Source organism: Poecile atricapillus, chromosome 36 (assembly GCF_030490865.1).
Source record: "Poecile atricapillus isolate bPoeAtr1 chromosome 36, bPoeAtr1.hap1, whole genome shotgun sequence".
Classification (NCBI taxonomy): domain Eukaryota; kingdom Metazoa; phylum Chordata; class Aves; order Passeriformes; family Paridae; genus Poecile; species Poecile atricapillus.
The window spans coordinates 1012056-1027500 of record NC_081284.1 but is presented as its reverse complement, the minus strand read 5'-3'; the positions used below and the strand labels follow the sequence as shown (position 1 = coordinate 1027500).

The 15445-nt window shown below is 35.3% G+C and overlaps 1 protein-coding gene across 1 annotated transcript in view; it reads left to right on the top strand.

Annotated features, from left to right (window-relative positions):
* LOC131590988 (synaptonemal complex protein 1-like) overlaps positions 1 to 15445 on the top strand; it is a 36770-nt gene that overhangs the window by 2669 nt on the left and 18656 nt on the right. The window contains exons 4-25 of the mRNA XM_058861405.1: positions 736 to 900; positions 1304 to 1371; positions 1539 to 1612; positions 2968 to 3026; positions 3422 to 3491; positions 4102 to 4175; positions 4545 to 4653; positions 5093 to 5187; positions 5324 to 5508; positions 5976 to 6043; positions 7136 to 7203; positions 7809 to 7886; positions 8463 to 8593; positions 9075 to 9192; positions 9429 to 9499; positions 10177 to 10258; positions 10739 to 10799; positions 11103 to 11167; positions 11844 to 11906; positions 12615 to 12731; positions 13318 to 13428; positions 14080 to 14172. Coding sequence (XP_058717388.1) covers positions 736 to 900; positions 1304 to 1371; positions 1539 to 1612; positions 2968 to 3026; positions 3422 to 3491; positions 4102 to 4175; positions 4545 to 4653; positions 5093 to 5187; positions 5324 to 5508; positions 5976 to 6043; positions 7136 to 7203; positions 7809 to 7886; positions 8463 to 8593; positions 9075 to 9192; positions 9429 to 9499; positions 10177 to 10258; positions 10739 to 10799; positions 11103 to 11167; positions 11844 to 11906; positions 12615 to 12731; positions 13318 to 13428; positions 14080 to 14172 — 2025 coding nt within the window. The remainder of the gene's footprint in view (positions 1 to 735; positions 901 to 1303; positions 1372 to 1538; positions 1613 to 2967; positions 3027 to 3421; positions 3492 to 4101; positions 4176 to 4544; positions 4654 to 5092; positions 5188 to 5323; positions 5509 to 5975; positions 6044 to 7135; positions 7204 to 7808; positions 7887 to 8462; positions 8594 to 9074; positions 9193 to 9428; positions 9500 to 10176; positions 10259 to 10738; positions 10800 to 11102; positions 11168 to 11843; positions 11907 to 12614; positions 12732 to 13317; positions 13429 to 14079; positions 14173 to 15445) is intronic.

Sequence of the window (15445 nt, the reverse complement as noted above, 5' to 3'; positions counted from 1 at the left end):
AGCTGTGTCTGTGTGAATCATTTTGTGTCCAACAGCGACATGCTACCACAAAATAAAACACATTTCTTCCGCTCCTCCTGCTGATTTTCATATCCCTGATGATTAGACTTCTTTTAATCCTAGCAGCTATTAAAGCACCATCAGGACTGTAAAGATATCGTGATGCAGCCAAGACAAGGATGGTGTTAGGGATGTCATACGTAAACCAAACTGCCCTGTGGGCTCGTGTGTTACTCTTACCTGCCTTGACCACTGGCCCCGCACTGCCTGTACAATGCTTTTAAAGTGTTCTAAGAGCACAAGGGTGGGTGTTTTTTCTTCCTGCTGCGTGCTGACATTAATGGCAGTATCACTGCTGCTCTTGGGCAAAGTCTCTGAAGCTGCTTTTACAGAACCTACTAGAAGGAATTTTGGCTTCGCTGATAATTCTAGCAAAGCTTTAATTGATTTTGGCGGACTGCAGTTATCCGTGCCTTTAAGAGCATCTATTTGGTGATGTCTGAAGGCAGTTTGGGATATTTCATTGTATTTGTTTATCCTATGTGCTCTGTAATGCCTTTTGATACATACATAGTGGGTGTACAAAGATTTAAACTTTGGCTTCTGATCCCATATAAGCTTATATCACCACCTGTGGAAAAATACTACTCTTGTGACATTTCTAAGAGATAAATATGTTATCTACAACAGTATTTGATAGTATTTGAGATTAAATTGTGGAACCTGTTTTAATAGAGTACAGAAACAATGAATGAATTGTTCTCCAAACTCTACAAAGAGGCTGAGAAGATCAAGCAGTGGGAACTGACTGTGGAATCAGAACTAAACCAGAAAGAAAGAAAACTCCAAGAAAATAGAAAGATTATTGAAGCACAGAATAAAGCCATTCAGGAACTGCAGGCCAGTATTGTATAGCATACATTGAATAGATGAAGTGCTTCCTGATTTAGTATGACATTATTATTGATGCAATTAAATATAAAAGAATGTTGCAGTTTGGTGTGTGCCTTGAGAAAATGATTATTTTGAGCAGGTGTGTGCACCTGTCCTGTGTGTGTTTGTATGAAGAATATACCTCTAAGTGCCTCAGTTGCTGGTAAATTATTGTTCATTAGTTATTATGACTTGCATACAAAAGATGACTCGGGATGTAATACAAGATAAAACAGACTTCTGTCTGCTGTGTGCTGTAATTTTGTCTGCCCAAAATTACTTTTTTGTGTGGGATTTGAGAAGTCAAAGTGTATTTCTTATATGTTTTTCAATAACAGTGTCTTTTTGCATTTGTTCTCTATGAAATTAGTTTGAAAATGAAAAACTCCGTTTGAAACTGGAAGATGAGATGTGTGAAAATAAAGATCTCTTGAAAGAGTAAGTAATACAACCAAATAGATATTTTTGTGGTGAAAATGATCAGTTTTCATGTGGTCAGTTTCATAGAGCTGTTAAATGGTGAAGGTCATTTACATTGTTACTCCTTAGGTACATAAAGTACTGTGCACTCCTATGAAAGCATATGCTATTTTTCCCTCCTTTAGAGCCACTGCTTTGAGGCATCTGTGTAATCTGCTCAAGGAAACCTACTCTCACTTCACAGAGAAGACCAGCAAATGTAAATGCTTTTTTAATTTTCATTTATGAGAATCAGTGTACTGTCAGTGTACTGACACTGAGCAAGTGTCAGCTTGCTCTAAATTCACAAGCAGAAAAAAGTTCTCGTGCTGTTCAGATGCGTTCTCCAGTTGAGGTCGACTGGATGTGGCTCTTAAAATGAGAAGTGAATTCAAAGTAAATCACAAAATTAGGAGTGAAGCCATAGGTTTAACAGAGGTATGGTTTGTAATGCTAAATCCAGAGGGCTTTTGAAGCCAGTGTCATTGTTTGCTGAAAGGTTGCAAGCCTGGGAGCTGTTTGGGTGCCTAAACACTGATACAGGTTTGAGGCAGTGTCAACACCCCTGATTAACCACTGACAGGTACTCCAGAGCCATGCAGGTCTCCTCAAGTCTGGTCAGCCCACTGAAGGTTTTCAATCCCATCCAGACACTGAATATATTAAGATGTATGAAGTGGCACTTCATGCCTGTTTTCAGTCAGACAAATCTACTCCAAATTCCCAGCACTCATTAAGAAATTTCCAGAGCTGGAATTTCCTGTTTGAAGCCATTCACACATTTGTGTGGAAAAAAGGTCTTAACCCCAAGGTATAATGAGTAAGTAGAATTCTTCTTGCAAAACTGAACAAGCCAAGACAGTGGGATAACTTAATGAAGTTTCATTCTTGAGGTTTTAAAACATGTTCTTGATTGGGAATGACTTTATATGCAATTTAGAATTGTTATTATAGTCATTAAAATTTTACTAACTTGTTCCTGGATACTTAGGAAGTGTCTATTTCTTTTTAGTCTTAATTCTAGAAACACTTGTGTATAGATGTACTTTTTTGATAGGTGTGTTCTTATTGTTCTCTCCTTAATTGTTTTCTTAGGGAAAAATAGTATCAATTAGAAAAGTGAAAGGAAAGAAGGAAAATATGGACATGGAGTGTTGTTGCAATTTTATAGTGATAGTTCTGTGGTCATAGGTATCTGCTGATAGGAAGAAATTCAGTGCTAAACCTTACATTACAGTTTATCAAATACTAACAGTTTTGAAACATTATTATTCAACAACATTAATACTATAATAATTAATATGGTTACATAAATTGATCCAGAATTACACTTTTCACAGAAAAAAATTATATTGGGAAGGAAATTTAAAAGCTGAGCTTGCTTGATGTTTCAATGAAATACATGTTTTCCCTAGATTCTATAACTTTTGGCACCATGTTTTATAATGACTTATTTAATAAGAAAGGAGCTGATAATTCCTTTTTTAACTCATTATGTTGATTAAGCATAATGACTTGGACAGCTTGCATTCTTTTTCAAAAGAAAAACCTTCCTGAATGTTCTTGCTTTGATAGATGAACAGGAAAAAAATGAAACAAGACAATTGTATGAGGAACTTCATAGCGACATAGAAGTAAGTGACACAGCTTGATAAAAAGGATGTGAGTTATGTGGACATGCTGAGCTGAGTTACATGTTTATGTTGAGATACTATTTGTTTCCAGCATGTGTGCATATCATGTCATGTGTGATGCAGAAAGTCAGGCTTTCAGTCCCTTCTCAAGAACCATTTTTGTATTATATAAAGCGCATTCAATGGAGAAAATGCAGCAGCGTGTGGGATGTAGATCCATGTGATCTGTGTGATATGTGCTTCGTGCTGGGTGACTGCCAGAATGTCTTGTCTTCTTTTTGGACTCTGTTTTGCCTACCTGGTGATTTCTTGGAATGGCTGAGGATGGCAGCAGCCTCTAGAGAACTTCCAGGGTTTTCCAATATTGAACTTCAAACATTAAATTTTGTTTTTAGAGAATGACAGTGGCATTTGAAGAGCTTCATATGCAAGCAGAGAAGGACAGACTGGAAATGAGCATCAAATGTGAGAATTCTGTTTATTGTGTTTATGCTGCTGGCTCAACAGTTTTGTACTTGATAGCTTTTATTACACATGCAGGGTCAGGGCAGACAGACATGAAGTGCTTGGATGGTGAGCAGGTCACACTGAGACACCAGGATCCTCTTTTATTCATGCTGCCAGTATTCACTGCCTGGCCTCTTGTGTTGCTGTTCCACTGGGCCAAATTTGGAACTTTATTATTCAAACAGTCACTCAAAGTCCAAGCTTTGTCTGTGACATACAGACTAGAGATCAATACCTATTTCATGTAACTAGTTTATTTAAATAATAATGCTGGCTACAGAAACTTTAGCTCTATGCTCTCTATGTATAGGCTACTATGTTCCTGTTTCATTTTCACATGCTCTTTTCTGTTAGTTTCTTGTAACAAATGTAGTAGTGGACTAATTCTGTGGAAAGCTGGCAAAAAAAGATATTTTTATTATGAGATCAAACATTGCCTCAACAATTTTTCTTGGGAAACAAATTGTACCACTGTACAATTACAAGCAATCTTAAACTGCAAGTTATATTGAATTTGGAGTATATTTCAGCTAGAATGTTAACTATGGATATTACTGTATCTCAAAAGTAAAAGAAGAAGCAGAAAAGGTGGACAAGTTTGAAAAGGAATGCAAACTGGAAGTCAGTCAGAAGGAAAAGCAGGTTTGCTCAGTTTTACCATCTAATATGTGCAGCTTTATTTGTGCCTAAAGGGGCAATGCAAGACCCAATAATTGTTTCTGAGTACTCTTAAAAAAGACAAAAATAATAGCTGAAGCTGCATTTAATTCGGATTCTGCTAAGTTCAGTGATGTTTCAGTACCTTTAATCTACTGGAATTCATGATTTGATTTTGATCTGGAAAATCTTTTTGTTTAGACTAAGAATGTGACTTGATCAATATTTGAGTAAGATCAACAGTCTTATCTAACTTGAATGACAGCAGTATGTCTGCTTATCATACCTGGGCTACAAATGAAAATGAGTATCTGTCCCTTCTCCAGACTTCATTATGATATTTAATTCTTCTAGATTTCAGCTCTTACCATACAGAGAGATGAAAAAGATGGTGTAATAGAAGACATCAAGGCTCAGCTGAAGGCGTCAGAAAATAAGATTGCTGACTTAATAGAAGCAAAATGTAAGAGTTCTGTCTGCTGTGTTTAAATGTAATTGTTATAGAAGCATAGGAAACAGGGTCATGATAGTTTTATTCTGCTGCTGGGTCCTTGAAGGCCTTATTTTTGTTTGGAGCAGAAGCTGCTCATGTGGAATCAGGAATGGCAGGGTAGTTTTTAGGCGAGTCAAGCTGTGAGAGCTTTTGAAAATTGCAGGGGGAAAATATGTTGCTTCAGTTTTGCAAATTCATAGTCAGGAAGATGCCACTGAGGAAACTTACTTTTCAGAACTTGATTTTCAATATTTTTAAGCCATCTATATTCAATGTATTTCTAGTATATGATGTCAATACCATTGGTCTTTGTTAAATTCTATAAGTGTATGTGCTTTTCCATTTTTAGCAGCATTTTTTAGTAAGTACCCTGTTTTTAGAAGTATAAACATACATCATTTTTGCTTAGTACGTGAAGAAGAAATGTTGAAGGAATCCCAGGCCAGTCAAGAACATTTGAGGGCAGAGCTGGAAGAGGCTAAAATTTCACTGCAAAAAGCAGAGGTACGCCTTGCCTATAGTTTTGCAGTGTAAATAGACTAGATGAGCATTTGCATAAATAATTATGGATACTTTAGATATGAAACAGCTGTAACTGTTTGTTGCAAACCATGTTTAGAAATTATATCATGTTTTGAAGGTTACTCAAAAGAACTTGGAAACAGAATGCCAGACTACAGGGAAAACATTAATTCAGGTCACTGGAGAAAAGGAAGCACAGGAGGAAGAATGTAAAAAAATGGAAGCTTTGCTTGCAGCCCTGACAGAGGAGTTTGAGACTTCTACTGCCAATTTGAAAAGCTTGCTGCAAAAGGAGCAAAAGAGGTAAATTAAAGAATTTAAATTTGGAGAGTCATCTTAGAGGTTGCAGTCTATGACAAAGAGCAGTTAAAAATGAAGCTGAAATTTGAGGGTTTTTTTGACACAGTGGTCTAAATCAGAGAATTTAATGTTGTTTTTAATGAATTTGAATTTTAATGAATTTTAATGTTGTGATGGTTGATACTGGTCTATAAAAAGTAAATTTTTGTCCCCTCTGACTTTCATAATTCTTTTTTCAAGAAATACAGATTTCTGTATGTATATATTTGTTTACTTTTAATGTCTACTGTTCTGAAGTTTTAAAAGTAAAAATTTGATATGTGTTGCAGGCAGATATATCATCTGCCTGTTGAAAGGTAAATGTTATTAAAGTGCTTGTGGTAAGACTGTCTTATTGTCCTTTAAGTTTCAAATGCAGTGTTTTGTACTATACATTTGGGATTTTTAAATTTCAATTACTGTTTTCTTAGATTAAAGGAATATGAAGACAAGTCAAAGCTGCTTACGTTGGAGCTCCAAAATAAGTCTGCTGAGCTGGGTAAGGCTTGTAGAAAGGCAGAAAATGAGCTAGGCAGTAATAAAAATGTTTTCTGGAAATGGACTGTTTCTAGTACTTGGAGAAATGATTTTACAGTACCTGTACCTGTCAGGAATGCCTCAATTTCTTTTTACTCATCTGACTCCATTTTCTTTGGTGGTCCTTGGTACTGGAACAGCCAAAGGGCAGTGCTGGGCAGAACCCCAGTAGTAAGACCATCCATGCATGAATTCTCATGGAGGTAATTTTGGTTTCCAGCTAAGACTAGTAGCACTGCAGGTGCCAGGAGTGACTTCTGTGGCTTGTAGCAGAGATAAAACCCTCCCATTAACGTTTCTGTACTTGGCTGGATGTGCAGTGGTGCTGGCAGGGGTTATCTTTAAATACTGCTTTGATATCATGTGGTTTCTAGGGATGTGCTCCCTAGCCCCCAGAGTAAGAGATCTGCCTTCAGGACTGTTTTCCTGCTGTGCAGCACATGGCCCTGGGTTTCATCTGACAGATGAGAAATGTGCTTGGATGTTTCCATCTACATTGAGGGCATCCATAGAGAAGTGTTGAAAAGTGAACTGCTAATACTTGTTTAGATCGAGGCAAGATGAGACCTGTGAGAATTCCACACCAAACGTGACCTTGGTGTTGAGCACTTGCAAAAAATACCAGTATTGTGAATTTGCACACAGGAAACATTTGGAAGTTAGTAATAACTGGTTTCCTTTTTCAGCATATCGGTGTGATACCTTTAGCAGTTCAGATTTTTTTTCTGGAACAATGCAGATGCATCAATACTTGGAGAATACTCTGGTCTTACAGTCCATGGTTTATTTGAAGCCATAAGTGTGGAAAACATAATGGGCTCTGAATTTTATTTCAGATAATTAGTTTCTCTTCAGATACAGATTTGCTAATGTCTTTCTTAATCATTTTTTCAAGTCTACATTTAGATTAAGTCATAAATTAGCTTTTCAGGTTCTGAACTTAATCCAGAAAGTTTTCAGAACTGGGTATTGCAAAAGGGTTAATGTTTTATATTGCCTGCGAAATATGAAAAATTATTTCTGTTCCATTAATTTTACATTACATGTGCTGAAGAGGAGATGACTAAAGTAAAATGTGACAAAGAAGTGCAACTTGAAGAGCTGTCAGAAACTCTGGTAAATGTTCATTTCATTAATCTTATAGCATTTGCTCTTAATTGAAATTCCTCTTGCTTTGTAAATATCTTAAATGCCATAAATGAACACCATCTAGTCAACTTTAATATTTCTACTAAACTTTCTCACACACAAATTCAGTGTTTTCTTTGAAGAACTTTATTGCCACTGGTTTTTTTTGTCTCCTGTGTTTTGGTTTTTCTTGTCTCCCATGTTTTGGTTTTCATTGTCAAGGTTTTTGGTTATTTCCTTCTTCGTTCATGCTCATGCAAATGCCACTCCCTCTGGATATAAAGTTTTCCAAATTTTTGCTTACTTATAGGAAGGTAATTGGCTTTGGCCTCCTTGAACCCTACTGTACTGTGACACAGGCCCATTTTCTGTCACTGAAGTCTAAGCTATATGAAGTACACTCTTAACAGAGGTTTATTTTCATTATGATTTTCATTGTATATATTTTTTTTCGTTATGATTTTATATTTACAAGTCTAACAAGGAACCGTATCAAGTCAAGTTAGTGTGAAATCAGGTGTACATTTTACCATGGCTGCTTATTGTTATAATTTGTGCATTGAGTGTTCCAAGTTTCACTAATTTTCTAAAATGGGCAGGTTGGAGGACTTTTACTGAAGAAGGATCTTGAGGCTACTGTAGAAAATTTGCAGAGAGAGAAAAATGTGGAGAGAGAAATGAAAATGCTCTTCAAATCAGAGGCCTGAAATAGGGCAGTAGTAACATGCTTTTATAAATAGTGAAGTAACACATCATAACTTGTATACAAGTACATAAGAAATAGCACACAGAGCAGTGTCCCACCCTGAACTGCTCTGCTCATAACAGGGACAGCAGGAGATCCTCTGTCCTCCTGTAGCCTCTTACACTCTGACAGTAGCTGTACCAAGGATGAAGACACAGCCCTGCTGATTGCCTTTCTGTTCTATCTTCTAGAACTGGAATTCTCTGATTTTTACTTAGATGCATGTAAAAGCTTATGAAGTCTGAAGTAAATGTCTTTATTTAAAATTATGTCCAAGGAATCTAATTTTAGTAGTTTTGCAGACTAGATAATTAAACTCACAGCAGGGGACATGTACAGCACTGGTGTCAGAGTTCACTATCTCACACCACTTCCATATCCCACCAGAGATGTGTAAAGATACAGTCTGGATAATCCATGACTTGGGTGTTGTTTGGTTCTTCTGAAAGCCTTGTGCTGTCAGCTCATGTCTGATAACCTCCATGAGTTGTAGTTTACACATGTATACTCAAAACTTTTCCTTTTCCTTTTGCAGAAAGAAATCCATGATTTGAAAGTACAGCTGACTAGTACAGCTGAAAAGGAACAAGATTATTTAAACCAGGTTTTGACTCTGAAAACAGATCTTGAACAAGAAGAGTATGACCATTTTGAAAATATAGTATTTAATTTTTTTTAGTGTTATATAGAAGTTATTTTAATACACAGTGAAATGTACTATTTCAAAAGGAAGTTTTGAACTAATTAGTATGACATTAATTATACACTTATATTTGTAAATTAGATTTTGTCTATTTGTATGTATTCTATGGAATACATGGTTCCATATCTGTTTGACTTAGTTAACAAGAAGAGAAGGTTTCTGAATTCATAGTTAATCCTGCTTTAAACTACATCATTTTCTCTAAGCATTTTATTTATATAAAAGTTGACTCTGGTTTTCTTTCCTTCTTGTGTCACCTTTTTATATCACTGTGACTTTGCTGCAAAGCTTATATTTGTAGATGAAGGCCTGGACTTTTTTCAGCATGGAGTAACACTTGATAATGGGTATATTTAATTTAAAAGGAGATTTCAAAATGCATGTTCTCATTCCTCTTGGCCATTTGTTTTAAATTAGGTTGAAGAATGAACAACTAACAGTGTATCTCAATAAGCTTTCACTAGAGAAAGAACAAATAGCACAAGAGAAAAATGGTGTGGCTGCAGAACTCAAGAGGCTGCAAGAAAAACAAGAGGCAAGTTGTAAACTTCCAGCTTTTTTTAAAGGACAGTACTCAATTTTACAAATCAGATGATAAGCTGCAACATGACATGGTTCTGTAGAGTACCTGGACTATTTTTTGTGTTTGAATTGGAAAGGAAGTGTATTTACATTTGTGAATAAGGCAGGTCAGTGTGCTTTGGATGTGTTTGAATTTTTTAAGAAGTCACTTTGAATTTTCTTTCTTTGCTGACACGGGTCTTTATTTAGGATAGTAAGAAAAAAGAAGAAAATACAAAGCAGTTAGTTGAAAACCTCGAAGAGGCAAATGGCCAGCTAAGGCAAGTAAAACCAAATATTAATATCTGATGTTGTTAAAGGAAGTAGACTGAAATAGTTGTGTTCATATGCTGCTTTCTGGGACTTTTTTGATTAATGTTTTTCTAGATTATATAGCTAAACAGAAACTATTCAGTGTTGCTGTTGGCCAGGTAGAAATTTTCTCAGATTATAAGTACCTGTTGCTGCAGGAACAACGTTTGCCATAGTTTTTATTACATGAAAGAGCTGTTCTGTTTTGTGTTAGACATCTTAGGTGGGAAGGAAATAAAAATGGAAGTTCAAGGTTGTGGATTAAATGTGACAAGGCAAAACTGGATAGGTGTTACTCTCTGCAGAAGTCTCTGTACCATCTGCTCAATACACAGGCAACCTCCCATGTTTCATAGCTGCATCAAAATATTCCAGGTTAGGATGTATTTTCCTTAGGTTAGGTGGAACATCTTTTCCTACTTAAAAAATGTATAGACTGTTCACATATTGACTTATTAGCCATGTCGCTTCATTTCACTGAGCAGCTTATGAAGTTCCATCAACGTTAGCAGCTCTTTTTAGAAAATAAAATACAGCATTATTATTAATTATTATGTACTATTACTAATACACTATACTATTATACTAAAGAGAAGTTAAAGGTAATACGTAAATATTTACCAATGCTTGTTAATTTGGCCCTTAGAAGTGAACTGGAGTCTTTGAAGGAGAAAATGGCAAAGACAGGTGAAGAGATTAAAAGTAAACTGGATGAAAGAGAAGAAAACGTACGTCACGTCATGTGTCATGAAAATATGTTACATAATCTGTAGGACATAATCTAAATGTAAAATGTGTGTTGGGATTTTTTTCTGCAAAGCTCTGCCTGGTGGATGTGATCTCTGCCAGAGGCTTTCTTCTTTCACAGCTGCTGCCAGTTGTGACATTGTGTGTCCACATGCTGAGCCCTATTATTTTAAAAGACAAGCAAAATCACTGGGATGTTTACTCTCTGCTTGGAAGTTTGATATTTAAGATTTGCTTGATTTCAGGCAAACAGAGAATCTGCTTTTCTGTTTTTTCATATATCCACTGAGTGATGGATGGGCTCTGGATTAGCTTTTTATATGTAATGTGAGTTTTAGCTTAAATAGATTCAAATATTTTCACTTTCTTTCTATAGTTTCAAAGCAACCTGAGGTTTTTAGCATTAGAATGGATTTCAAAATTTCATTGTAAAAGTCAAAGATTTACAGTTTTAATTTCAGGTTAAGGGTATTGAAAATGGAATTTCAATAAAAGAAAAGCAGTTGCAGATTCTAGAAAATAATTGGGAAAATTCACTTTTCCATGGATTGTAGGGAACTTCATACAAGTATATTTTTAAAATTGTGAAGAGACTGGGTTTTTTTCCTTCTTTCTTAACCCTATAAACACTGGGTCACTGCTATTAATTAACATCTTGTAGTACTTCATGGCTAAAACTCTGATCATTCTAACATGTCAGCTTGTGTTTCAATCCTGTTGGAATAAACCAGACTGGTGCAAGTGCATGTTTGAGAATGCTGACAGGAATTGCTAACATGGAGTCATTTTTAGAACTTACTAATTAATATTTGAAATATCTCTTTCAGATGAATAGTTTAAAGAAACAGGTGGAAAATAAAGCCAAGCACATTGAAGAGTTGCAGCAGGAGGTGTGTAGAGATCTTAAAAGTCACAAAAACATAAAGACATGGTATTTTGGGGTGACTTTTCAGCAGTTTTTGTCTGCTGTGGTATCTTTAGATACACCTATGTAATTTAAACATTTTCCTTTCTTTTCCTAACTCTGAGCAAATTAAGGAGTCATCTTTGGAATCACTTGATTTGTTAAATTAGCTTTAATTTGAAAAGAACAATTACAAAAATAATATCTTTAATAAACTTTTACTTTTTTCATTTAGTACATAGTATTATTTATTTACTGGTCATCAGGACTATCTCAGTTACCACTAGTAGAAAAGAATTCTGCACTAGCACAAATTGTAGTAACTTCACTGTAAAAATAATTTGTATATTTTGTCATGACATCTGGACACTTTCTGTCAGCAGCACCTTAGTTTTAATTCCCATTTTGCACCTCATTTGTTTTTCCCTGTTGTTGCTCAGAAGGAGCTCTTTCTTAAGGTCATGAAGAAACAGTATTATCACAGTAATTAGCTGAGCATTCTTTTGTTTGGAGAATTGTTGTGGAACCTGAACTGCAGAATGGAAAGTTATTTGCTTGATGAAAGCTGGAATTTTGAAGATTCTGACATTCCTGATGCAGTTAAACCATTACATAATTCTATTAACTTATTAAGGTACAGTGCTTGGTTTTTATTTCAACAGAATAAGGTGCTAAAAAAGAAAATTACTGCAGAAAGCAAGAAAAACAATATTTATGAAGGGAAGGTAGGTTTAAATAACATCACGTAGAAGATGAGGTGAGTGTTTTTAAGTCCCAGTGTAACTAATGATAATACTTGTTAAATACATTCTGAACTGATTTATAGATCTGGGATACAGATTTTGTGGGAATGAGTTCATAGTTTTTAGAAGATGCTTCCATTTCTAATCATTGGGCACTGACTATTGGACATTTAAAACAGATGGACTTCACATCACAATTAATTATGTTTTTAATCAGTTCCTTTCTTTTTTTTTTTTTTTTGTTTTGTTGATAGCAGACTGAACAGGGTTCAGTAACCCCATTGTGACAGAAAAGCATTTAAAAGATATACATGTATTACTCACTTTAGGCTGTTCTTTAAATGTGTTCTGCAGTCACAATCCCTCCCATGGGAATATCGTGTCCAGCTTTGGGTACTGCACTTGAAGAAAGAAGTGGACTTTTGTGAGGATATCCATATGAGAAACTTAAAAGGAAAAACTGTAATCTGCAAAATGCTGTTGCCATGGTTTCTTTGAGTATTTTCTAACTGACTTCAGGCCAAAGCTCAATTCTTTATTAAAAAAAGCTGAACTTTTAAATAGGAAACACTTTAATTGTATACCTGAAAAGTAACAGTGTGGTTCTGCTCAAAAATAAGAGGTAAAAAAAAAATCAGTAACATATTAATTCCTAAATAAATAACAGCAGCAATTCTGCATTCTCAAAAGGTGAATAAATTGCAGTTAGAGATGGAAAATATGAACAAACAACATAAGGAAGCAGTTGACATCTATCAAAAAGACATAGAAGCAAGAAAAATGAATGAAAATAAACTTCATGAAGAGGTGAGAGGTGTTCATTTTTTCTGCAATTTGTTTTTTCTTTCAATTTAAAATGTTTTTAGGAAGCTTTATTGGCCAGAGTCCTTGCTCTTACATTTTAGTCTTATCAACATAAATGGAACTTCTTTTGTATGCCCATGAACAAAGCTTTAGTAAATTAGGTGCTTAAGTTAAAGTATTTGAATATATCTTTGAAAATAAAAACCCAGTTAAAAATTACTTCTTTCAAGATACAGTTCAAAGAAATTCTACCCTTGGTATAAAGTCAGCATAGCTAAATTAGATTATAACTTCTCCCATATTAGTATTTTTTTTCCCCACACATTTTTTGATGGTAATTCTAGGAAATGTTAGGGCAGAGAGCTTGAAATGGCCTTTTGGTTAGAAGTGAACTTGCCTGCCATGGATGTACCTTTGATCTTGCTCATTTTAACAATCTGCATAAAAGATGTCAGATTTGAAAAAGATCTTAAAAGCAAATGAAATTCAAGTGGGATTTTGGCACCCACAGGGGGAAGATAAATTAAACTAAGATTTAAAAAAAATATATTGTTACATTTATGAATGAAGTGCAATTTATTACTAACAGGTAGAAAAGCTGAGGTTGCTTTATGATGAAGCAACAATGATACAAAGAGAAACTGATATCAGATGTCAGCGTAAGATAACTGAAATGGTGGCACTTATGGAAAAGCACAAGGTGAGAGATTTTACTGATTGCTGTGATTTGTAATTTGTTACGTTAATAACCTTTCAAAATCAGAAAAAGGCCTGAATCTGGGAAAAGGAGCTGAACACATACTTGAGTTTTCATCATCTAAAATCAAATGAATTTGAAGATTTTGAAAACATGCCTATGGGCAGATAAACTCCATTTATCTAAACTTCTTGGATTTTTGATTTTTATTTTTTTTTTTTAATTCAGGCTTGCTTTGATACCATCTGAATGCAGTATTTTTCAGTACCAGTTTGGCCTCTTATTCTGAGGCAATTACTTAGTGACTGTCAGCAGTTTAGCTTGACATATTTTAGGTTACCTTTCTATTACCCTCTTTTACCATATCTTTAGCAGATGTCATTAATAAAAATAGCACAGCTGGCTCATAGGTGCTGAACACATATTGCTGCACAGAAATACAGCACTCTCTGCCAGTCCACAAAATAATACTGTATCGAGCATTTTCTGTTTTACAGTCTCTGCAGAAGGATCAGTGTTTGTTCATGGTGCTTTCTGAATCTTCTGAAGAGCCTGGTTTGAAAGAATGATTGATGTTTTAAGAGTGGATAGATCTATAATTGTAAAATTTCGTCACGTTTTGAGTTTGTTGTTGGTTTGATTTTTTTAACACAGAATGAATATGATAAAGTGATTGAAGAAAAAGATGAAGAGTTAAAAGTATATAAAATTAAACAGCAAAAGCAGTTATCATCAGAAAGAGCACTGGTAAGGAGTACTTTCCAATGTTAAATAATTCAGTGAAGGGGCTGATGTCCTTTTCTCGTGGTTTTACACTGGCTAAGAGCCCGGCATGCATGAAAAAAATATTCACTCATTTTTCTGTGCTATAGTTGAGCAGAGGAGGGGAAAGAAAAATTGAAGGGCTTATGAGCTAAGGATTAGGAGAAAAACACTTTAAGGGTAAAACAGGTTCAAACTTAAATAGTATCAAGAAAATATAAATAGAATTAAAAGTGGGTAATCAGAATTAAAATAAACCTGTTGCCCTGAAAACTAAGCCTTCTGATCTTGTTTTCATAGTTTTAGTTACTTTCCCAGGAAAGTAACTGTAAACATAAATATTTACACATTCCTTCGAAGAAACACCTTTGATGGATGTTTCACATGACCAGTGTGATTGGGAAGGTGATAATTTAGTTACCCAATCCCTGGTCATTGTCAAGAATCTATAAATACTGGAGTCAGAAAATAAAGTTACTGCTTTTCCTGTCATACCATTGAGCTGAGTCCGTGTGAATCATTCCGTGTCCTTTAGTGACATAAACCTTTAGAAACACTTTTTTTTCCTAATCCCTCCTTCTTTTCCACTGACAGTACAGAGAGACAAAACATGTGATTTTTAATCAGTTTGTCATTTCTAAAAATATTTTTTCAGTTTGCTTAGGGAGTTTCTTTTTCTTACTGTGCCGTGGGGTCTTTCCCACCAGAGACAGTTCTCTGTGAACCTTTCCAGTGTGATTTTAATTTTGACAAATAGCCATCCCACCCGATTTGCTGCCACATGAGTCCCTCCCAAAGGCAAAGAGTCTTCACACAACTGTTTTGCAAGGGTCATTGGTTTAGGGGGTGTAGTCTTTTCAGGAGGAGCTGTTCTAGTTTGGAAGCATGGATTCTCCAGCTTCTCTCTTTGTTTGAATTTCCCACTAGATTACAGCTTTTTAGCATCCACTTCCTCCAGCATGAGCAACTTTTCTCACGGGCTGTGATGGATCTCTGCATTCCCCCATGCGCTTCATAAATTACAGAGAAACAGTTTGTTGTAGTATAGTCCTCACTACAGCTTGCAGAAAAATCTCAGCTCTGATGTTTGGAGCACTTCTTTTCCTTCATTCCCCTCACTGACTTTAGTGTTGTCACCATGTTGTTCTTTTCACATGTCTTCACTTTTTCCTTCTCTCTGATTCGGAGAAAATTGTTTGGAGGTTCGTTTGTTCTCCAGTTCTATCAATTGGAAAGTTCTTGCAGGGTTTTGCAGTGT